This window comes from Myotis daubentonii, chromosome 4, assembly GCF_963259705.1.
Source record: "Myotis daubentonii chromosome 4, mMyoDau2.1, whole genome shotgun sequence".
In the NCBI taxonomy this organism is placed as follows: domain Eukaryota; kingdom Metazoa; phylum Chordata; class Mammalia; order Chiroptera; family Vespertilionidae; genus Myotis; species Myotis daubentonii.
The window spans coordinates 85,275,549-85,298,442 of record NC_081843.1 but is presented as its reverse complement, the minus strand read 5'-3'; the positions used below and the strand labels follow the sequence as shown (position 1 = coordinate 85,298,442).

Sequence of the window (22,894 nt, the reverse complement as noted above, 5' to 3'; positions counted from 1 at the left end):
ATGTTATCTCAGATAAAACAAGATAAAAATGAATTTAATTAATATGACTTTTCTACACTTAAAAATTTAGATTTTTTTTGAAGTAGTGAAGACTATAAAATGGTATAATTTTTATAAGAAACCACATTTTCAGAGTATTTTAGATGGTAGCTTGCTTTGTACTAAGTTTCCCTATAACTTCATTACTTTAAATTCACACAGTGGCTTTACAGTCTCCAGGGTGCTTTTTGAAAGATAGTATTTCATTTCTCACAGAAACCTTGTAAGAACAATCGGAGGCTCAGAGAAATATTTCCTAAGTCTATATTTCCAAAATGAAGCACCAGAGTCAAGAAACAATCATAAATCTCGTAAACATTTCATGGACTCACTCACCTCTTCTAATGCTTTGGGAACACCTTTAATACAGAGTGGTTATTATATTAATGTTCATGACTTTTTCCTCTTAAAAGCATTTTCTCAACACCTATTCCTTCTGTAAATTCAAAGGTCTTTCCAACATCAGATCAGATACAGGTGACAAGAAGTGACCATTATGAACAAATAAAACATTTTATTAAAACCACAAAACAGCCCTAACCAGTTTGGCTCAGTGGATTGAGCGTCGCCCTGCGGGCTGAAAGATCCCAGGTTCGATTCCGGTCAAGGGCATGTACCTTGGTTGCGGGCACATCCCCAGTAGGAGGTGTGCAGGAGGCAGCTGATCGAAGTTTCTCTCTCATGGATGTTTCTAACTCTCTATCCCTTACCCTTCCTCTCTGTAAAAAAACAATAAAATATATTTTAAAATTTAAAGAAAAAATAAAACCACAAAACATTTTATTAAAGCCTTAAAAATAATTTTCAAAAGCCTGGAAAGACAGTAAAGAATAGTCAAAAATTCAAGACAAAAAGAGGTATGTTTTTAAGTTAGGAAGCTTTAAGTAAGTGGAGAGGTAAGAGGGCTGTGTGTGCATGTGCATCTGTTTGGTGAGGGATTGCTAGTAAATTCATTGCTTCTAGCCATTATTTTTTTTCTATTAATATCAACTGAAATATCTAATTTGTGTTTATAATTAGCTGAGAGACTCATGACTCTTACTCTAAGTGGTACTAAAAGCTAATAGCTCACTGAAGCGTGCTACGTAAGTAGAGAATAAAAAGCATAAAAGCCCTAGCTGGTTTGGCTCAGTGCATAGAGCACTGGCCTGCGGACTGAAGGGTCCCAGGTTCAATTCCAGTCAAGGGCACATGCCCAGGATGCGGGTTCCATCCCCAGTGTGGAGCCTGCAGGAGGCAGCCGATCAATGATTCTCTCTCATCATTGATGTTTCTCTCTCTCTAACTCTCCCTTCCTCTCTGAAATCAATAAAAATATATTTTTTAAAAAGCATATAATCAAAAGTTTTTAAATAAAATCCTTTTGAAAAATGATGTTTTGGGAAAGTCTCATTAAAAACAACTACACCTGAATTTGTTATTATTTTTTAAGAAAATGTCAAGGAATACCCAAGTAAATACATCATGTGAACAAGTTGCTTGAGACATTCATTCATATTACTGCTATTTTCATAGTTTGCATTTGATGCAAAAAACACTCAACTTTTTATAAATTAATGAATTACATTTTTAATACACACCTGTCAACAGAACACACTGCTTTACATGTGTAACAAGGTTGTCTGCTGGAGTTCTCAAGATCATAAAGTACAATCACACCATCTGAACCACCTGATAACATGCTAATAATAAAAAAGTTAACATTTATCATTTTATGTAGTTCAATTATTTATGTTTGCATATTTCTGAAAATTACTGATCTTTAAAAACCCACATATATTATGCCCACAAGTATCAAGTAAAACTTAATCTAGACTTCAATAAACTAAATTTTCTTAATCTAATATTTGCAGAATGAATATGAAAAGATTCGTTGTGATCATTTAAAATTTACCTTCATGATACCACAAAGAGGGGACAGTAGAAACATGATAGCAAAAGATATTTCTTACTAGAAAGTAAAATATTATAAAGTAATTGTAAATGTCCTAATTATAATTGTGCTAAATAGAAATGGAATCAGATAGACTAGCTGATTATTACTGATGCCAGCTAGCTACCTGATCCTGGGCAAGTTACTTTACCTGTTTCAGTCTTCAAACATTTTAGAAAAGGGGGACAGTTTCACCTAAATCATAAAGTTCATGTAAATATAAAAGTAATATGCAAAGTGCCTTTTATATTGCCTGGCAAAAAAAGGTTATCAATAAATGTTAGATTCTATCCATTATGAACATTTTTACTCAATTCATTCAACTTTGAGACCTGTAATATGCTACGCATTCTGCTAATACAACTGTGAACAAGATAGGCATGATTCCTGGATTCCCAGAGTTTAAAATCTAGTAGGGAAGAGATACAGGTCTATGAATTTATATATCTATATAAAGTATTGCTATTTGCTAATATTATTGCTCACCATCAATCCTCATGTTGCTGACTATTCATTCTGGTTCTCTGATTTTATTCTCTGGTAGATTCCCAAGAACCATATTCCCCGAATTCTTGTACGTTAGTGACAATCTGTCTGCCCTTGAAAATCTGACTGGATATAAAATCTTTGATTCACATTTTATTTCCTTGAACACCTTAGATACGAAACTTCATTTCTTTGGATAAAGCCCAAAATATGTAAATATTTGCTAACATTATAATTTTCTTTCCCTTACTTGTAATTTTCAGATCTTATTTCTTCTAGGAAAGTCTTCTTGGATTATAGATTTAATATTTATTCTGTTCTTTTCCTTTGGGTCTCTTCTCCGGGAACTCCTATTGTATATGTAGTTGAACTCCTTTGCCTTGTCATCTATATATGTCTCTATCTTTCAAATCCTTTTCCTTTCTCCATTTCTTTCTTTTTAAAATTTATCTTTATTGTTGAAAATATTACAGATGTCCTCCTTTTTTCCCATTAACCCCCTCCATCCCACATCTTGCCACCCTAGGCCTCCATTTCTTTTTTATTTAATACTAGAGGCCTGGTGCACGACATTCGTGCACTGGAGGAGGGGAGGGGTCTTTAGCACTGCCGTAGAGGTGGGAAAGGCTCCTGCCACCTCCTCTGCGTTCACCGCCATAAGCCCGGATTCTGGCTGAGTGGCACTTCCCCTGTGGGAGCGCACTGACCACCAGGGGGCAGCTCCTGCATTAAGTGTCTGCCCCCTGGTGGTCAGTGCGCATCATAGTGACCAGTTGTTCCGCCATTCAGTCAATTTGCATATTTGGGTTTTATTATATAAGATTTCTCCTTCTTTCCAACTTCACATAAGGCATTATATCTTGTATTTATTTGCTTGTGTTCCCTATGCTTTACTCTTCAATTCTGAAACATTTTTATTTCTAATTTTTTCTTGAATCTGATCACATCTCATTTCTGAGTTTTTCTAATTACAACTTATGTTATTCTTTCACATACTGTATCTTTTAAAAATGACTTTTAGTTTTGAAATATTAGGTTAAAGTTCTCATTACTTTATTAGCATATCTTTCAGGCACAACTGTGTGGTCTATTGGTACACAACATTTACTTACTCTCTTTGTTCTTATAATAATTTTGTATGTAATTTGACTTTAATCTGTTCTTTTCTCATTTTTACATAATATTTTCTCAAACTTTTAGAAGGGAGACTTGGTTTAGAATATTTCTATTTTCTACTTCTAGAGCATTTTCTTCTTTTTTGTAAGATGCTCAAAATATGACAGCTTGCTTTCAGAGATTGCCTGGTTTGTTACCTCTCCCACATTTATCTTGGCCATCTTTTTCCTTTGTTCTAGTGTCCCTATATTACTTAATTTGGATTCTATTCCCGTAGTTTTCCTCAGTATAGGGTTCTGTCCTACAGGGGATCTGTAGTTGATTAGCTAAAGAGATGTAAGGCTGAGACGCTCCAGCTCCACAGGTATTACTGTGAACCCCTTGAACAATCATTATATGCCATCCTCTCCCACTTTCAGCTGCTGTAGTCAAACTGGCTTGCTGAGTTTTCAACTGACTGCTGGTTATGTTAGAGCTATCAGGTCTATCTGATGCCCCAATGCTTTTAATTGCCTTCCCTGGTATACATGCTGATGCCACACAGATCTTGCAGTTACATGTATCAGTTTACTCCCACTCATTCACACGTTGGTTTGTGAGGATACTTCTTTGCTATTTAAAGTACTTGTCCATAAACAGCTTGTGCCAGAAATGAACACACTTTCTTCACTGAGAAAGTCTTGCTACAAAAAAAATCTCAGCTCATCTAATCTGTGTGCTTAGTGACATAGTAGATTTACATTCTGGTACAAGCTCCTTATCTTGTGATGAACCAGTTACAAAGGGTTCATGAAATAGCAGCATGTTTTAAGTAGCACCAATTTACAGACTTGTTTTAAGAAAAATTCAATACCAATTTGTAGAACAATTAGGTTAATTTAAAAGGAGTTCTTCAAAATTCTTTGATCAAAGAGTTCTAAAGTCCAACTGATGGTGGGCAAATAGTTTTTTTTTTATTCGTTAGCTTCATTACATGTGTAGTTTTTACTCTATGTCTATACAGAAATATTTATAAAGTTTAACATCTACAACTTTTAGTTTGGTTGATAAAGTGTTACAGCTTATTTGGATACAGATGTGAGTTACATGTGTTCCACAACCAATTTCAAAAATCTTTATGCTTTATATTTGAGCTTTGTGAAATGCATTTTTTTAATCACAGCACTACATGTATTATAACAACAAAAACAAAAGTTTTTAAAGTTGAATTCTTAAACTGAATTGAAATGGTATTTACAATAATGCCAAATGTTTCATCTTTGCTAGAATGACTTCCAAAAGCTTGATTTCAGTAATTGGATGAAAAAACTGAACCATTATCGGAATTAAGTGTACTTGAACTACACAATGGTACAGACATTATTTAACAGTAAGATTATTATTAGGTAATAGAGTAAACCCAGGAAGAGATACAGCTTTATGTTTTTATATGGAAAAGGTAACCTGGTATTAAAGAGGAATAAAAGTAATTATAAGAATTGAGAAGGTATAAAAGAAAAGTCGAGATTTACAGAATGATATGCAAATGTACTCTATGCAGTTGCACCTATTAAAATGTTATTTTTAGGCTGATGTCTTAAAATAACTCCTAACTTTGGAAATAAATACTTCTTTACCAGATTTGTGTATCCTGGTTTTCATTCCAGTTTTCAGTGAATTCACTACAGCTCTCATGGTGGTTGGTAAATATTAAGTATTTAGGGCAAGTTTCATGTACATTGATTTTCTTAAGAAAAAGAATATCAGCATTTAATTTTCCATTAATATACAATTTGCTTTTTATTTCTCTCTTTGCTACCAAAAGGGTTTGATGTAAAATACAAGTCTTAGCAAACAATGAAATAGTTGTAGATTTTTACCACGCAATGAAGGGGAAAACATTGCAGCGAGAATCTTGACTTTTCTTTATATGCTCTGTAAAAAGACTCCTCAGCTTATATTTCTCATACATATTTCATGCACATATAATCTAGAATTTCCCACATTTCTCAATGAATCTGTCAACTGGTAGCCTGCTGGCTTCATGTATTTCACAGATGAAACAACTGATCATTATCCCACATGGCTGGCTGGAGAATCTGTACTAAACATTCTTCCACCAGAATCCAGGACCAAAAGAAATTAGCTGTTCATATTTGCATTATATTATATATAAATGCCCTACAGCTGCCCTTGAATGGAAGGTCAGGAAAAAGAAAAGAGTTATCACTGGTCATCTTTTAGATTTAACCATGTGTGAAAGTGAGGATTTGTTTACTCTTCATGTTTCTCATATACTACTATGTGAGGCCAGGACAGAAGCTGGAAATGAAAAATAAAATTCTATGAAACCTTCCTTGGCTTATTTTAATGTTAATAATACTAATAGTAATAATACTTCATTACATACATGCTACACATAAGACATGATAAACTTTGCTTTAGTTACTTCTACACTTGTTATAATTAACTAGAGGCCTAGTGCATGAGTTCGTGCACCAGTAGGATCTCTCAGCCTGGCCTGGGGGATCAGGCCAAAACTGGCTCTCTGACATCCCCCGAGGGGTCCCAGATGGTGAGAGGGCTCAGGCCAGGCCGAGGGACCCAACTGGTGCATGATCAGGGCCAGAGAGGGACGCGGGAAGCTGGCCAGCCGGAGAGGGACCACAGGAGGGCTTCAGGTTGTGTCCGGCCCCTCTCGCTCAGTCCCAATCGGCTGGACCCCAGCAACAAGCTAACCTACCAGTCAGAGCATCTGCCCCCTGGTGGTCAGTGCACATCATAGTGACTAGTCGACCAGTCAACTGTCTGCCCCCTGGTGGTCAGTGCACGTGATAGCGAGTGGTTGAGAAGCCTTAGCATATCATTAACATATTATGCTTTCATTGGTTGAATGGACGACTGGACACTTAGCATATTAAGCTTTTATTATATAGGACTAGAGGCCCGGTGCACAAAAATTTGTGCACTCAGGGGAAAGGAGGGGTCCCTCAGCCCGGCCTGTGCCCTCTCGCAGTCTGGGACCCCTCGGGAGATAACGACCTGCTGGCTTAGGCCTGCTCCCGGGTGGCAGAGGGCAGGCCCAATCCCTAAGTGCAGCCCCTGGTCAGGCTCAGAGCAGGGCCGATTGGGGAGTTGGGGCGCCTTCCCCGTCATGCACAGAGCAGGGCAGATTGGGAGGTTGCGATGCCACCCTCAGTCACGCTCAGGGTAGGGCTGATCGGGGGGTTGGGGCACTGCCCCCTGTCACACTCAAGGCAGGGTCGATGGGGAGGTTGCAGCGCCACCCCCTGTCATGCACAGAGCAGGGCCAATCAGGGGGTTGGGTCTCCGTACCCTGTCACCCACAGAGAAGGGTCAATCAGGGGGTTGGGGAGCTCCTCCCTGTCATGCACAGAGCAGGGCCAATCAGGGGGTTGAGGAGCTCTGCCCTGTCACTCACAGAGTAGGGTCGATAGGGGAGTTGGGGCACCGCCCCCTGTCACACTCAGGGCAGGGCATCAGGGGGATAGGGAGCTCCCCCCTATCAGGCACAGAGCAGGGCTGATCAGGGGGTTGGGGCACCTTCCCCTGTCACAAACAGAACAGGGTGGATAGGGAGGTTGTGGCCCCGCCCCCTGTCACACACAGAGCCGCAGGACGATCAGGGGGTTTGGGCGCTGCCCCCTGTCACGCTGATCCCAGTGCCGAGAGGCCTCTCGGCTCCGCTGATCCCAGTGCTGGGAGAAATATTACCCTTTTACTATATAGGATAGAGGCCTGGTGCACAGGTGGGGCTGGCTGGTTTGCCCTAAAGGGTGTCCTGGATCAGGGTGGGGGTCCCCACTGGGGTGCCTGGCCAGCCTGGGTGAGGGGATGATGGCCGTTTGCAGCTGGTCACACACCCTTCAGGGTGGGGGTCCCCACTGGGGTGCCTGGCCAGTCTGGGTGAGGGGCTGAGGGCTGTTTTCAGGCCGACTGAAGCTCCCAACTGCTCCTTTTTTTCTTTTTTCTTTTTTATTCTGGGCCAGATTTAGCTTTGGCTCCAGCTCTTAGGCCTCTGCTGCTGAAATCAGGTATCTGGTTTGTTTTGGTTCTATAATTGAAACTCTGTATCAACTCCAGCTCTGAGATCCCAGGCTCGCTGAAAGCAGGTTTCTGGGGTTTTGTTTAGTTTCTATATTTGTTACAAAGTTTCTTAAACTGCAAGCTCAGAGGCCGGCAAGGCAGGCGGGGAACGTTGGAGTCCTACGTCACTGAAGCAAGAAAACCTCATGTTAGTTTCAAGCTGCCTGGCTGCTGGCCGCCATCTTGGCTGGCAATTAATTTGCATATCACCCTGATTAGCCAATGGGAAGGGTAGCAGTTGTACACCAATTACCATGTTTCTCTTTTATTAGATAGGATAGACTACATGAAGGGTTTTGAACTTTCCTGTAGTCATGTGGGGGTCAAGATGAATTTTAAGTGGGGTAATGACATGTTCTGATTTGCATTATTCCAAGCATTTCAGCTGTTGTGTGGGAAATGGACCAAACGGTATAAAAGTATAGGTGATAATGCTTTGGATTAGTAGGAGTAATGCAACCAGTAATGATATGCCAGGTCCCATGCTAATCACCCTATATAATAAAAGCTTAATGTTCTAAGTGTCCGGTCGGCCATTCAACCAATCAAAGTGTAATATGCTAATGATATGCTAAGGCAGCTCAATCACTCGCTATGATGTGCACTGACCACCAGGGGGCAGACTCTCCGACCCATAGGTTAGCTTGCTGTTGGGGTCTGGCTGATCAGGTCTGAGCGAGACAGGCTGAACACGCCGGGGAGCCCTCCCGCAGTCCCTTCCTGGCTGGCCAATCTCCTGCATCCCTCCCCGGCCCTGATCGTGCACCAGTGGGGTCCCTCGGCCTGGCCTGTGCCCTCTTGCAATCTAGGACCCCTTGGGGGATGTCCGAGGCTGGTTTCAGCCCAACGGCGGAATGACCAGTTGCTATGAAGCACACTGACCACCAGGGAGCAGACACTCAATGCAGGAGTTGCCCCCTGGTGGTCAGTGTGCTCCTACAGAGGGAGGGCCGCTCAGCCAGAAGCGGGGCTCACGTCCAGCAAGCGCAGCAGTGGTGGCGGGAGCCTCTCCTGCCTCTACAGCAGCGCTATGGATGTTGGACATCCCCCAAGGGCTCCCAGACTGCGAGAGGGCACAGGCCGGACTGAGGAACCACCCCCTAGAGGGCACGGATTTTGTGCACTGAGCCTCTAGTGTTATATATATAATCTCAATGAATCTTCACAATAAACTTGTTGGTATTATTGTTCCATTGTATAGCTAAGGCTACTAAGAATTAGAAAAGTTAGATAAATTGCTCATAGTCACTCAGTTGATAAGTGGTCACACAGCTAATAAGTGGTAAAACCAAATAAAAGTCCGGTTTGCTTAAAACCTAATGTTTTAAAATATACTTTTACTTTTTAATATTCCCTCCCCCATCAGTTTCCTTGAGAGTAGCAACTACAGTTACATATCCCAGCACTTAAACGCTTTCTGAATTAAAAATGAATATATTTATATTAAAGTAGTTTGGAAATGTCTACATGGAAAAATTTTGTAGGTGTGAAGCTCTGTATTTATTTAAAATTAGTAATACCAGATTAAAATTCTAAAACTTAAAATTTTTACTAATTATTTATGAACCTTTACATAATTAATCTGAAAGCAAGATTTTACTGTTTCTCACTTAGAAAGAAAAATGTTTAAACTTACTATCTCCCTTCAACAGGTTCAATGTCCAGGCTGTTAACTCCATTGCTGTGGATCCTTTCAACATCTCTGTCTTTGTTTAACTCCAGTCCCAAAACCCTTTAAAAAATATATATAAAAATTAAACAAGGGGGGGGGGGGAGATAAAATTAAACAATAAGAAAATAATTCAAACATAAAAAATGTCCTTAATCTTACTAAGAGTACAGATAGTACAAAAATCACAAGTAGGTCCTGGCCAGGTGGCTCAGCTGGTTGCAGCATCATCCCACACGCCAAAAAGGTTACAGGTTCACTCTGATTAGGGCACATACCTAGGTTGTGGGTTTGATCTAGTGTTTCTCACATCCATATTTCTTTCTTTCCCTCTCCCTGCTTTCCTATTTCTCTAAAATTAATAAAGACATATCCTTGGGGGGTAGGGAAGACTTAAAAAATGCAAGTAATGCTTAAGTCTCTTTCTACCAGACATCCAAAAATTTTTATGGATTTTTAAAGACCTTACACAAATTTTTAAAATATCAAAATACTATGTATTTTGTATATAATACAAAACAATTATATGTAAAGAATTTTTCCTGAAGTACTATCTTAAACTTAATATATATAGGTTTTAAATGTAGGTTTCTATGTTACAAGATCTGTATATTATACCATGTGCTCACTACCCAAGGTCAAATCTTCTACTGTCACCATATATTAGGACCCTCTTAGCCCCTAACCCCTTCCCTCTGGCAACCACCACACTCCTGTTTGTGTTCATGAGTTTCAGTTTTATATCCCACATATGAGTGAAATCATATGGTTCTTAGCTTTTTCTGACTGACTTATTTCACTTAGCATAATGTTCTCAAGGTCTACCCACGTTGTTACAAATGGTGCTATTTCATCCTTCCTTATGCCTGAGTAGTAGTCCATTGTGTATATGTGGCACATCTTCTTTATCCAGTCCTTTAAACTTAATTTAAAGAGTGTATTTTATTAAATTTTTATTCAGATATTTAGAGACATATTTTCATGAAAATTTAAATTGATAAATTCAGCTGAGGACACCTAGTGGACAAAAGCTTAAATTACAGTATGTTAAATAAATTCCCATGAGTATTTCTTATGCCTTAAGTATAAATATAAAGTGAGTATGTTTAACTCAACAATTAGGCACACTTAAATAAAGCCAATTAAATATTTATAAATAAAATTAATAAGTACTCTCATAAATTAAGATGAATGAAATTTCTGATATTCCATAACTGTAAACCATCATTATTCTGGTCAGGCTATTAAATGAGTTAATACATAAAAAGTGCTCATTACAATGCTTAGGTATAGTAAGTGCTTAGTGAATGTTAACTATTAAAATTTGTCTCAATCTCTTGCATGTTAAAAATAATTTACATTAATTTAACCAGAATGGTTTTTAAATTCATTATTGATGAATATGATGCTAATTTATATGAAATGTTTACCCCACCAAATTAATCAGTTTTTTTAAAACAATGCAGTGCTAGAAAAGTTTCAAACTGATATTTTTATGGCAGTACTAATAATTTAAAGCATTCTGGATATCATTTAAGCAGTAGCAAGTTGATTTAAAGATATACATGGCCCTTTTTCTTCTGGAAGACAGTTTAGTCATAGGTTCACTTGCTACTTCTCTGACCTTGCCCAATAACAATAACAGTTAATATTAAAAACCTGCTATTTAATGACACTGAAATCAGTGGTAATAGTAAGTGTAGTGGTAATCCTAACTGGCAGATTTCCTAGATAGTAGGTTACATTATTAAATGCTTTTCCTGAATTTTAAACTAAGATATAAGTAATTTGCCCAAGGTCATTCATCTAATAATTAGCTGAACTGCATCTGAACTCTGACTTTTTTTCCCCTCCAGATCACCATGCTGTCCTGACATTTCTGAACTTCCACCAGAAAATGGTTTTTCCCACTGAAATTCCATTTCTTCCATTTTTCCATTTGATGATTATTCAAATTATGACAGTAGTATGTGTTTCTTGTAACAAGTAAAATATCAAACAAACATGTGCCAAGGTAATCAGTCATCCCTGCCTTGAGTTCTCTTCTAACAATGAGAAACATGGCTTTCATTATCATTAATGTGCTTATTTATCTGGTCAGTCCCCCTGTATATAACTAAGCTCCCATCATCGTTACCTTCCCCTTCGCCAACAAGGATGCTACTCAGGAGGCTTGGGCTTCGATTTCTGCTCCCCCAAACACCCGTATCGCCTTGAGCTTGTGAGTTCCCACGCTGAGACCACCTCCTCGGGCTCTGAAATATCACCCTGGGCCAACCTCATTCCTGTTTGGAAGCCTACCTGTGTCCAACCTAAAGACTTTAGGACTGAATTGTTTGGGAACTATGAGAGGTTAAAATGAAGGGAAAGTGGGAGGGTAATAAGATAGGGAAACAGTGGTGAGGTGTGTGTGGAAAGTGAGCAAAAAAAGAAAAAAAAAAAAGTTAATATAGCAAGTCTGAAACTGCTATCCTTAGTAAGGCTTGCTTGCAAGATTGGCCCTTGCCTGGTTTCTGGGATGAGAACGGTTCGCTGTGCCTAAACTATTTGGAGCAAACAATATGCTTTATATTGAATATCTGCTTTCCTTCTGGGAGGCTGGCATTTTTATACATTCTAGCTACATGCGTGTACATACACGGAATTTTGGTACAGGCGCCAAAAGAAGAGTAAAGCCGAGTTTGGTCAGAGCAAAGTGATCGATAATAAGGCCAGAAAGTGTGAGGCAAGGGTAACACAGCTATTGGTCCAATTTTTAACTGGCCTATTAGAAAAAAAGAGTAAATGTTTTCTATACCTTCGCGTGGACTCCGCTCTTCGTAGGTGAAGAGGGTCGTCCAATCCGGCTTGTCGCGCCGACAAAAACCCTAGCATCCCGGTCTCCTGCGCAAGTAGGTACCCTGGACGCGGCCATGACAGGGCTCGGGGGCGGGGCTCTAACAACGGGGCCTCCCATTGGTAGAACCAAGAAGCCATCTGACGAATGGTGAGCGCCGTTACTGGGAGGGCGTGAGGCAAGTGGGCGTTCTCGGGCTGGTGGGCGGGGCGTTCTGGTTAATGTCGCAGCGGATTTGGGTGCAGCTCACGCTGGGGTCTCGGGGGCCGACATGGGTTGGTCTCAGGATTTGTTCCGCACCGTGTGGAGAGCGCTGTCCAAGGAAGTGAAGGAGCTAGTGGGCACAGACCACTTCGGGAACAAATACTACTATATCCCGGCGTACAAGAACTGGAGAGGTGAGATGACAGCAGGGCAACGGCGGCGCGATCAGGAACTGGGGGAAAAGTAAGGGCGCCTCGTAAACTAATGCAACGTGCGACACTGTGTTGTTGTCACCTGAGGGGACTGTCCGAGTTCGTTCGCCCCGCCACCCGTTCACCTTGGTGGCTTTCACTGATCGCTTTCGTGTCGCGGCCCGGCGCGGTGTGTGCCCGCCGTCCGTGCGCCGCAGCCTTTGGTCCGCGCGCCCAGCCGGACCCCCGCGAGCTCGGCGCACCCCGGTCTCTCCCCGCGCGGCCGCCACGCGGGCATCTGACGCCCCAGTGTTGGTCCTTGCCTTTGGGCGACGTAGAAGGGGCAAGTCCACGGAGGTCCTTAGCCAAGGTCCTCCGAGCGGCAGAAAAGGGGCCTTTCCTCCTCCTGTGCCCCGCCGGGACCGGCCGGAGCGGAGTAACGGAAGGGGAGTATCTTAAGCGCCTCTGCTCGCGTCTGTCTGCGCGTTGACTTTTCTTTCAGTAGCTCGGGACTGTCTCCGTGCGTCACCTTCCTTACAACCCAAACCCAGCAGACTATGTCAGTGCACACTGACCGAGTGGAAAAGAGGTCCCCGCAAGGCCCCACATTACATTTCCTGCCAGTTTTCACCCCAAGGTCCCTTTACAGTAGAGCTCACTTTACACTACGTGGCTCTAAATCGTGAGGTTTCTGTATAGAAGTCTTGCGAAGTACGTACTTAGTGAAATGTGAGGAATTAGGGGCGTGCCTGTGCGCTGAAATCCCATCACCTAGCGGTAGTCATAACCTCTTCTGTGGGGTTCCCACACCGCGATGCCAAAGATCTTAGGCTTTGGGGTCAAAAAGGCTTGGTTTAGAATTCCAGCTTTGGCATCTAAGAGTTGAGGGGTCATGGAGTTATTTGTCCTCCACGAGTCTCAGCCTCTTCACTTCAAAGTTAGAGATGATAATAATGACCATTATATTGAGAAGCAGTAAGACTTACCCCAAGTTGTGTGCCATTCATTTCTCATAACTCTTGACAAAGGGAATTGCTTTTTCCTTCCTCATACGGCACATAGAAAGTGCATTCTGTGATTTGCCACTCAAAATTTTTTGCCTAGCCTTTTTCTGTAACTTAGTTTACTATTTTAGATGTTTCCCTGATGAGCTGCTAGACTCTTTCAGCGCAAGGAATAGCTCTTAAAAAAAAAAAAAAAGTCCACGGAGAAGCTTGCATAGTGAATTCTATGGCAGATTTTAAGCAGAGAGAAAGATATTTCTTTTCTATAAGTTATCAGTAACGTTTAAAAATACGCAAAACATCAGACTGACTTGTAATTGAAGTATAATTTACATTCAGTAAATTTTATACTTTTTGGTGTACAGTTTTATGATTCTTGAAAAATGCTTAGAGTCATGTAACTATCGTTGCCACAATCAAAATACGGAACAGTTCCTTCACCCACCGCCCACCCTCCACTCCGCACCACACCCGGCAAATTCCCTCCTACCCCTTAGTGCTTCATTCCCTCACCCCACACCCAGACCTTGGTAACCATTGATCTGTTTTATGTCCCTGTGGTTTTGTCTTTCCTAGAATATCATTTAAATGGAATTATATGGGTGTAGTCTTTTGAATCTAGTTTATTTCACATAGCACAATGCAGTTGAGTTTCATCTTGTGTCAGTTCCTTTTTATTGCTAAATAGTAATTCTACTCTTACTTTTTTTAATACTGAGCTAAAGCTGATGTTCCCAAAATGAAATTGGTTGGCTGGAAAGGCAGAGATAGCAGTGGATAGAAGGTAACAGTGATGCCTGCTATTTATTTATTTTACATTTTATTTTTTATCCTCACCTGAGAACATGTTTCCTTGGTTGTCCTATAATGGTCTTATTTATTGATTGATTTGTTTTCTTATTTTTGCAGTTTGTATAAATTGAGCTTCTTTACATTTTGATTGCTGATGTTTTTAAGCCTCTTGTAATTTATGGGTTCTCTCTTTATGTTGATTCCCCCCTCCCTGCCCAACACACAAACCTCTGCTTTTTTAATTAGTGGATGTTAGAAAAAAGCTACTTCTTTACTTTTTTAAAAGGTATTTTAAATATATTTTTATTGATTTCAGAGTGGAAGGGAGAGGGGGAGAGAGATAGAAACATCAAAGATGAGAGAGAATCATGGACTGGCTGCCTCCTGCACGCCCCCTACTGGGGATTGAGCCAGCAACCCAGGCATGTGCCCTTGACTGGAATCGAACTCAGGACCCTTAGTCCCCAGGTTGATGCTCTATCCACTGAGCCAAACGGGCTAGGTCAAAAACTATTTCTTTAAAAAAAAAATTGTATTGACTGATTTTAGAGAGGACAGAAGAGAGCGAAACATCAGATTTATGTTTCACTTATTTATGCATTCATTGGTTGATTCTTATATATCCCCTGACTGGGGATCTGCAATCTTCATATATCAGGGACGATGCTCTAACCAACTGAGGTACCAGAACAGGATGCTACTTGTTTTTTAAAAAATAATGGCATTAACCCATTCATATTTGTTGTAATAAGTGGTAAACTTAGTAATCTTGATTTTTATGTTTTTTGTTAATTATGTTCTCTTATTCTTGACTACCCTCCTTAGATGTGTTTTACAGCACAGCCTCCATTTTACTTGAAATTGGCTATTTTTATCAAGTGAGGTCTGAGTGAATGCTACAGCCTGTGTCTTCCTACAGGGCTGTGATAGAATTTCTCTGGGAGAACTGTACTTAGTATTTAGGATGCCTTCACTTTCAGCCTCTGCAAATGGGAATCTTAAGTGTCAGTATCAAGTCAGAGTTGTAGTAGCCTTTGAGAAAGGGGGATGGAGCTCACTGGGATACTTAGCACATACTATTGTTAAGAGTCTTTTGATTTTCTTTTAACCTTATTTTGTGACATCTTACAAGCAGTTCATATTAGTGATAGCTAGAACTCCCTGTGGGGGCACTGGTGGTATTTCCAAATTCCTTTGACTTGACTCTTACCACTTATTTGCCCTTGCTCTCAGTCCTGCTGCTCTAAGCGTAGGATTTTCTCAGTACTTCTTTTTGAGAAACCCATATAGATTCTTTCCGGTGTAGCCTGTATGTCTGTGCTGATTCACAGGCCAGTCAGCACTGCTGAGTTTGCCTTCCATCTCATCCTGTATCATTTATTGTTTTTCTCATGTGACAGATATTTATTCAGCACTTCTTTATGCAAAATATATTCATTCTATGTATCTTAGATTTATTGGCCTTAGTTTCTGACCTATTAGTACCTTTATCTGTTTCACAGTTTAGCTATATACCCCCTCATATAGTACTAGAGGCCCAGTACATGGATTCATGCACTGTGGGGGCTGTGGCCTGCGGGGATCCACCTGCTGTGGGAGCGCTGCTCATCCCGGTCAGCCACATGGTGCTCCCACTGTGGGAGCGCACTGACCACCAGGGGGCAGCTCCTGCATTGAGTGTCTGCTTCCTGGTGGTCAGTGTGCATCATAGCGACTGGTCGACCAGTCGTTCTGGTCGTTCCACCATTTGGTTGCTGGGCTTTTATATATATAGATAGATTCTTTAGTAAACTCAATAAGATTTGGGAAGCTAAATAACATAAACATAAATCAGTGGCTATTTTAGACTGAAGTTTGCATATTTAATTTGAAACAAATTAGAAATATATTTTCTTCTCCATTTTGTTCTCAACATAGCCTCCAATCTTTTTAGTAATGCTTACATTAATGAAAGATAGCATACATTCAGTGTGAACTCTGATTATTTCATGTATCTACAACAACCATATAACTAGGTATTATTATCCTCATCTTAAACATGGGTGATTGTTTCGTTCTGAATACTTAAATGAGAGTCATGTATACGTACCTGGGTACAGAGTAGTTACTCAAAAAACAGCTGTTAAATGAATTGAGATATTTATGGACCCAGAATTATAAAAATAAAAACAAAAATATTTTTTAAACCACAGGAAATGATAAAGTTGTTTTAGAAAATCTTAAAACAGGCGATTAAAATAAATAGATAAATATTTTAAATTCTCACCTGAGGATATGATTTTATTGATTTTTTTAGAGAGAGAAGAACGGGAGAGAGAGAGAAACATCAATATGAGAAAGAAACATCCATCGGTTGCCTCCTGTATGTGTCCGGAATAGGAATGGAACACACAGCCTTGGTATGTGTCCTGACCAGGAATTGAACCCACAACCTTTTGGTGTACAGGACCACACTCCAACCAGTTGAGCCACCTGGCCAGGGCAAGGTATATTTTTATTTATGATAAATAGGCCAAATTATTCTTCAGAGACTAAAAGACTCTCATGTCTTTTCCATAACTTTTCTAGTGTGATTCCTATTTGGACTTAGCTTAGTCAGTGACCTTCTAAGTTTAGTTTTATTGCTGGCATCAAACTTCCGTTAAGATACCCAATCTAGTTTTTTTTTTCCTTTTAGGATGAACATATCATCTGATAATTCAAAACTTGCATCATCCACTGTTATATGTACTTATTTAGCTGTTTTTGATGATGTCACCTCAACCTATTTGTATTTAGTATTTAAATATACTAAAAACTTTAATAATTTAATATTCAATTAAGACATAGTTATTAAGGCCCTAGCTGGTATGGCTCAGTGGATAGAGCATTGGCCGCAGACTGAAGGGTCCCTGGTTAGATACCTCAGTTGCAGGTTCGATCCCTGGCCCTGGTCCAGGGGTGTGTGGGAAGCAACCAATCAATGTGCCTCTCTCACATCGATGTTTCTCTCCCTCTCCCTTCCACTCTCCCTAAAAATCAATGGGAAAATATCCTTGGGTGAGCTTAAGCAAAAAAACAAAAACAAAAAAAGACATAGTTATTAAGAATTAGACAAATTAAATGGTCAAAATTATTAAGAAGGTGTGCCTTGTTTCAGTGGGTAATTGGAAGATCCTGATACAGCTCGATTGAATGTAATAATCTTAACATTTAGGAAATAATGAAGTCATTTTCGATTTTTCCAGCAGGTGGCAGAATTGTTTTAAAAAATGAAGGTTGTCAGATTATTAAATATTTTCTTCAATCTGATTTCAGAGAGGAATCTTTTTCCTAAAATAATTGGATTTATATAGATATTTCCTCCAAATAAACCCTGCATTATTGCTTTATTACCTGCTAACTTTTAAGACAAGAATTTTAAAATGACACTATGAATTATTCCTAGTCAGTAATGCACAATGATGTAAGTAGCAATTGTATTTTAAAGAATTGACCAAAAAATTTAAAAATCATGCATATAATTTTACCAGCAGTAAGTAATACTGTCTTGAGCTTTTAGTGAACATATAATCATCACTATGGACATCATAAAATTGATAGATTATCCTAAAAGATCTTATTATTTTAGCAAAAACATGCCTTCTATTTAGGGGTATCTAAAAAAAAGTTGAACTTTCTTTAAAATTTTTTGGAATATAAAATAATAATTATAAACTTTTAAAAAATATTTTTTTGTATTGATTTCAGAGAGGAAGGGAGAGGGAAAGAGAGATAGAAACATTAATGATGAAAGAGAAACATCGACGGCTACCTCTTATACATCCCACACTGGGGATCGAGCCCACAACCCCGGCATGTGCCCTGACCAAGAATTGAACTGTGACCTCCTGGTTCATAGGTTGATGCTCAATCACTGAACCACACAGGCTGGGTTAAACTTTTTAAATAGGTTGTGTCAGGGTTATCAGAAGGTTGTACTTTTTTCTGGTCTTTATTTTAAAATTTCATTTCTTAATAGTGTTTCCTCTGAGACTATTTCAGTTGCTTATTAAATTCCCTTAATTTGTGTGTGTATGCATGCACTTCAACACTGTATTTTGGTGAAGGATAAATACCAACAAATCCCTGGAGTTTTTGATTGCACTCCTATCTCACACTAGTAGAACCACTTCTGTGTCATACCTTCATCCAAGAGAAAAGCAGAAGGAGGAAATGTGTTCACAGTCAAGCATGCCAGTCCATTATACTAGCTTTAAAATGAATTTAAGGAATCTTAATCTTGAATTCTGCCTTTCCCTGCCAAGGAAATATTGGACTTTTAGAGAAGAAATGTAAACTATTAATGAATGGGTGACTAAGCTATGTTATATCTATTTCTAAGTGAGGCTGAAAATATTTCATGTAAGAGAAAATTGGTACTTGTCCTCTTTTGCTTTGAGGATTTCATAATTACTTTACATTGAGAATAGTAATATTAATAACAATAAGAATCCTATATAATAAAAGAGAAACATGCAAATTTACTGTCCCTCTGCTATGCTCAAGCCATGCCCACAAGCCACGCCCACAAACCAATCAGGAGCGAGTATTCAAATTAACCCAGCTAAGATGGCTACAGAGCTGGAGCGAGCAGGAGGCTTGGGTTGCCCCCGGTGATGGAGGAAGCCAAGCTTCCCACCTGCCCTGGCCAGTCTTGGGCTCTGCTCAAGTCTACAAAGTTTCAATTATAGAAGATAAATAAATCCCAGAAAAAAAAGAAAAAAAGGAGATGCTGGGAGCTTGGGTTGCTGGAGGGCGTGGCCAGCCTGAAAACGGCCATCAGCCCCTCACCCAGGCTGGCCAGGCACTCCAGCAGGACTTCCCCACCCTGAAGGGGCTGTGGGCAGCCTGAAAACAGTCCTCAGCCCCTCACCCAGGCTGGCCCACACCCTCATGGGGTGAGGGTCCCTGCTGGGGGGCTTGGACAGCCTGCAAACAGCCATCAGCCCCTCACCCAGGCTGGCCAGGCACCCCACCGGGACCCCCATCCTGATCTGGGACACCTTCAGGGCAAACCATCCAGGCCCCACCCATGCACCAGGCCTCTATCCTATATAATAAAAGGGTAATATGCAAATTGACTCTAACAGCAGAATGACTGGGAATGACTGGTCACTATGACACACACTGACCACCAGGGGGCAGATGCTCAATGCAGGAGCTGTCCCCTGGTGGTCAGTGTGCTCCCACAGGGGGAGCTCTGCTCAGCCACAAGCCAGGCTGGCGGCTGCCAGCACAGTGGTGGTGGCGGGATTCTCTCCCGCCTCCTCAGCAGCGCTAAGGATGTCCAACTGCAGCTTAGGTCTGCTCCCCGCTGGCAAGTGGACATCCCCCAAGGGCTCCTGGGCTGCCAGAGGGATGTCTGACTGACAGCTTAGGCCTGATCCCCTAGGGAGCGGGCCTAAGCCAGCAGGTGGACATCCCCCGAGGGGTCCCAGACTGCGAGAGGTCACAGGCCGGGCTGAGGGACCGCCCCGAGTGCACAAATTTTTGTGCACTGGGCCTCTAGTGATAATAATAATTATTAAATATTGTGAATTAGACACCTTTCCTTGGACTTGTCATGTTTACTGTATTGGTGGAAGAATTATAACTAATGAGGAAAATAATATATCTAGTGTTGATTTATCAAGGTCATTTAGTGATGTACTCCATTTGTATTATGTTTGCCTATTTGTATTTCTTTGCATAGAACCCAGTTTCTCTGCAACAATGTAAATCATGTAAAATTATTACTTAGCCCTCTTACTTTTCAAAGTACTGCTCATTTCAATTCATTTCTGTTGCTATTTGAAGACTTTAAGTGTTGGTCACTCTGCAAGAATTACAAAATTGGGTTGACATGTTTGCTTTTGAGATTTGACAATTGAATGTGCTTAGGTAGAGAATTATTACAGAACCATACTGCAGACTTCACTGTTTGATTGTTAGAATAAATTTCCATTTTTATAAAATTATTTAGGAATGTATACTTTTTTTTAATTAGTTTTGTAATTTTAACGCTCAAGAAGCTCTTTCTTACCTTTTGTCTTTATTGCCTTCAAGTTCACTGGTGCCTCCATCTTGTTGTTGTTGTTGTTTTTTTTTAATAAATATTAGCTTCTTATTATATTTGAATACAAATCTGCATAGGCAGGATTGAGAGTATTTTATTATTCAGTCAACTGATCAGTTTTTTAAAAAATATATTTTATTGATTTTTTACAGAGAGGAAGGGAGAGGGATAGAGAGTTAGAAACATTGATCAGCTGCCTCCTGCACCACCCCCACTGAGGATGTGCCCGCAACCAAGGTACATGCCCTTGACTGGAATTGAACCTGGGACCCTTGAGTCCACAGGCCGACCCTCTATCCACTGAGCCAAACCAGTCAGGGCGGTGCCTCCATCTTGTGGTCCAAGTGACCAATTGCACCCTTTGCCAGAGATTCTGATTAACCTTTTCTTTCTCAGCGGGATATCATATAAAGTTATTTATTTTCTTTGGTTTGTTTATTAAAAAGCATAATTCTTTTTTTAATTTTCACTCAAGGATATATTTTTATTAATTTTTAGAGAAAGTGAAAGAAAAACATCCATTGGTTGCCTCCCATATGCACCCTGACTGGGGATCGAACCCACAACCTAGCTATGTGCCCGACCAGGAATCAAACCTGCAACTTCTTGATGTATAGGACGGCGCTCCAACCAACTGAGCCACCGAGCCAAGGCTAAAAAGCATAACTCTTTTTTAAATATATTTTTTTATTGATTTTTTTTTTTTTTTTTACAGAGAGGAAGGGAGAGGGATAGGGAGCTTGAAACATCGATGAGAGAGAAACATCGATCAGCTGCCTCCTGCACACCTCCCACTGGGGATGTGCCTGCAACCAAGGCACATGCCCCAGACCGGAATCGAACCTGGGACCCCTCAGTCTGCAGGCCAAAGCTCTATCCACTGAGCCAAACCGGTTAGGGCTAAAAAGCATAACTCTTATTAAACAAACATTGATCTAGTCTTTCCAGCAGGGCTTTGCTGTGAAAATCATCTTCTGTCTTTTCTATTTGTTTTCTATCTTTCCCTCTTCATTGTCTGCTCATTCTCAGAGAACAAAATGTACTCAAAAGAGACCATTTAAAGTGACCTGTTTAAAGATGAAGTATCTAGAAAAAGAGCTAGTTTGATGGTGATAGTGGTAGGAGTAGGTGTGTGTGTGTGTGTGTGTGTGTGTGTGTGTATGAGAGAGAGGGAGGAGTTTGATTAGCCCTTTATGTTGAATCCTGAAACCTGAGAGCTTAAAAAAAATTACTGTATAATTTCAACTATAAGCTAATTAATAGAATTGAGAATTAAATAACGATCTTTACATCGTTTTTATGACAAAATTATAGCACAATATGACACCCTTTATTTCATATTTCTTTCTTTCTATGGGATTAATAAAAGTATTCTTTTTGCAAAATTGAGGGCTTAATCATATTTCCTAAGGACTTTTATTAATCTTTGCCAAATATTCTATTCATTATCCTTTGAATCTTCTTTCATGTTCTAATCCTTATTGGTCTATGCTGGCTACCTCAATTAGAAATTATTTTCTTATAATTTTACTAGAGGCCCGGTGCACAAAAATTTGTGCACTCGGGCGGGGGGGGGGGTGTCCCTCAGTCCGGCCTGTGCCCTCTCGCAGTCTGGGACCCCGCGGGAGATAACGACCTGCTGGCTTAGGCCTGCTCCCGGGTGGCAGAGGGCAGGCCCAATCCCTAGGTGCCGCCCCTGGTCGGGCTCAGAGCAGGGCCGATTGGGGAGTTGGGGCACTGCCCCCTGTCATGCACAGAGCAGGGTGGATTGGGAGATTGCGATGCCACCCTCAGTCACGCTCAGGGTAGGGCCGATTGGGGGGTTGGGGCACCGCCCCCTGACACACTCAAGGCAGGGTTGATGCGGAGGTTGCAGCGCCACCCCCTGTCACGCACAGAGCAGGGCCAATCAGGGGGTTGGGGCGCTGCCCCCTGTCACTGACAGAGCAGGGCCCATCAGTGGGGTTGGGGCTCCGTACCCTGTCACGCACAGAGCAGGGTCGATCAGGGGGTTGGGGAGCTCTCCCCTGTCACGCACAGAGCAGGGCCGATCAGGGGGTTGAGGAGCTCCCCCCTGTCACTCACAGAGTAGGGCTGATAGGGGAGTTGGGGCACCGCCCCATGTCACTTACAGAGCAGGGCTGATCAGGGAGTTGGGGCGCCGCACCCTGTCACACTCAGGGCAGGGCCGATGGGGAGGTTATGGCTCTACCCCGTCACACACAGAGCAGGTCCTGTGGCGGGGGGGGGGGGGCGTTTGGGCGCCGCACCCCATCACACACAGAGCAGGGCCGATCAGGGGGTTCTGGCGCCGCACCCTGTGACACACAGAGCCGCAGGGCGATCAGGGGGTTGGGGAGCTCCCCCCTATCAGGCACAGAGCAGGGCTGATCAGGGGGTTGGGCTGCCTTCCCCTGTCATGAACAGAGCAGGGCGGATAGGGAGGTTGTGGCCCTGCCCCC

General features: G+C 41.2%; 2 protein-coding genes across 6 annotated transcripts in view; one reads left to right on the top strand and one right to left on the bottom strand.

Annotated features, from left to right (window-relative positions):
* The window catches only part of ERCC8 (ERCC excision repair 8, CSA ubiquitin ligase complex subunit), a 44,431-nt gene extending 32,049 nt beyond the window's left edge, over positions 1-12,382 (bottom strand). For 2 of the 5 annotated variants that reach the window (XM_059694567.1, XM_059694571.1), the window contains exons 1-3: positions 12,127-12,382; positions 9,297-9,392; positions 1,620-1,721 (exon numbers count right to left, since the gene is read on the bottom strand). In XM_059694567.1, coding sequence (XP_059550550.1) covers positions 1,620-1,721; positions 9,297-9,392; positions 12,127-12,305 — 377 coding nt within the window. In that variant the 5' untranslated portion in view covers positions 12,306-12,382. Of the gene's footprint in view, positions 1-1,619; positions 1,722-9,296; positions 9,393-12,126 lie in introns of those variants that run through there. The other 3 variants (XM_059694568.1, XM_059694570.1, XM_059694569.1) reach the window with 3 other exon arrangements.
* A 48-nt stretch (positions 12,383-12,430) lies between these two features.
* NDUFAF2 (NADH:ubiquinone oxidoreductase complex assembly factor 2) overlaps positions 12,431-22,894 on the top strand; it is a 109,765-nt gene continuing 99,301 nt past the window's right edge. The window contains exon 1 of the mRNA XM_059694573.1: positions 12,431-12,563. Coding sequence (XP_059550556.1) covers positions 12,437-12,563 — 127 coding nt within the window. The 5' untranslated portion in view covers positions 12,431-12,436. The remainder of the gene's footprint in view (positions 12,564-22,894) is intronic.